Source organism: Mercenaria mercenaria, unplaced genomic scaffold (genome assembly GCF_021730395.1).
Source record: "Mercenaria mercenaria strain notata unplaced genomic scaffold, MADL_Memer_1 contig_4155, whole genome shotgun sequence".
Classification (NCBI taxonomy): Eukaryota; Metazoa; Mollusca; class Bivalvia; order Venerida; family Veneridae; genus Mercenaria; species Mercenaria mercenaria.
The window spans coordinates 63,293-65,062 of NW_026462363.1; the positions used below are offsets into that span (position 1 = coordinate 63,293).

At 34.5% G+C, this 1,770-nt stretch overlaps 1 protein-coding gene across 1 annotated transcript; it reads left to right on the forward strand.

Moving 5' to 3' along the window:
- Nucleotides 1-235: 235 nt before the first annotated feature.
- LOC128553662 (uncharacterized) lies at nucleotides 236-1,764 on the forward strand (the record flags this gene model as incomplete). Its single annotated transcript, XM_053534836.1, has 3 exons — nucleotides 236-953; nucleotides 1,363-1,568; nucleotides 1,690-1,764. Coding segments are annotated over exons 1-3 (990 nt in total), but the record flags the coding sequence as incomplete, so codon positions are not given.
- Nucleotides 1,765-1,770: the final 6 nt, after the last annotated feature.

The window sequence follows — 1,770 nt, forward strand, 5'->3', positions numbered from 1 at the left end:
AGGTTGTGTCGGTGCGACGTTAAACCCAACAAAATAAATAAATAAATAAGACATGTTTATCGCAAAATAAGTTATTTTAATGTTGTTTAAAATCCTTTGATTCGACAAAACGTCTATGAAATCTACCAACCCACATCCAACTACCGCCCCCTGTGGGTATGTCTACTTGATATACAACCTACCTCGTATATATACACGCGATATCATTTAAATGACATATAAGGTGTATGCGACTCTTTTTAACATGCGATATCAATGGTATACCGTGTCACCAGGATGTTATCCGCGGTACAACTACGCTATAACGAAGACTTCTAAATTGTTTGAAAGATATAAACATATACGAGAACAGAATAAGCTCACAGTCAATACTAAAGATATATGCCAAACAAAAGAAATAGATATATATCTCGGAATAGGGGAAGATAGAGAAACCCCGTTAGGGATAAAAGATATTATACTTAAACAGGAGAAAATTGAAAACAACGGCACTGTCGATAGTTTTTGGCATAAAAATGCAAACCCTAAAAGACATATACAGATACTAATTACCGACAGCTGGATGAAAGAAATCAAGGCTTTATTTCCGTATAAAACAAAATTAAATGTTGTTGTCAAGAAAGATGACGCAGAAATCGAAGGAATGGGGACGGAAATGCAGTCCGAAGATAGCACTACGAGTTTGTTCACAACAACAGAAAAAGCTGCGCGAAATATTTGTAATTGGCTAGAACGGATAGCATTGAAACCAATGAAAGAAATGTGTGAGTATCTTGATCAAGTTTTGAAGGACATGAGATTGGAAAATTCAAATGAAAATCGATCTTCTCCATCGGACCTGAAATGCCAAAAAAAGTGTTTCAATCAGGAAAATGTTACTTTCAAGAGAAATGCAAACATAAGCGATCCTATAACGATTGGGAATGAAGTGGGTTGTAATGATTCTGGAATAGGTAGGTCAATGATGGAACAAAATAAACAGCTATTTTTAAAACGATTAGGAATCTAATTGAGCTTAACAAAACCTAATATGTTGCTTATATCTTTAAATTTACTGTACTGTACGTACACTGATTTAAATTTGATAAAATTTAAACCTTTTACATCGTACAATATCATTTTTGATGATCTTAATGAGTACCATAATGACCAGTTATTGTGACAACGTATTAGTTACAGATTGCTGTGTTTAAATAACTCGAAATATCACTAAATCGCAATTTCTAGTAAGTTCAAAATTTAAGCTAAAATTTACAGCATGCGCAGATGAATAGTCCTAACAAAGGTCAACAACCTTTGCTAGCCCTAGAGGACCAAATTACATTACCGGGCGACTGAGCGTTTTGCTTATTTTGATTATAGGAATGGATGCATCTCAAGATGCCAAAAATGACAGTATATGGAATGAATCATCACAGGTGTGTGCATCGTCTGAAACATTTAGCCAAAATTTAGACGAAGAAACAGTTGCAAATTTGCTGAAGGAAATGCTTGCGGTATATGGCATGAGTAATGTTCCGAAATGTGAGCGCCCAGTTATCTCAGAAATTGATGAAGTCCATGATTCGGTGGGTTAAACGATTTTAAAGTTGTCCTTATACTGAAATTTAAAATCGCATCCCTTCTTTGATTACATAAAGCAATTGTAAGAAATTTATTTTACATCAAAAAGATTGTTTTTCTTTCCAGGTCAAGAAAGAAATATTCAGTGCAAGTGACACAATCATAGGACTTGGATATCGGGTAGATAAGCTACACATCTATGTTCAA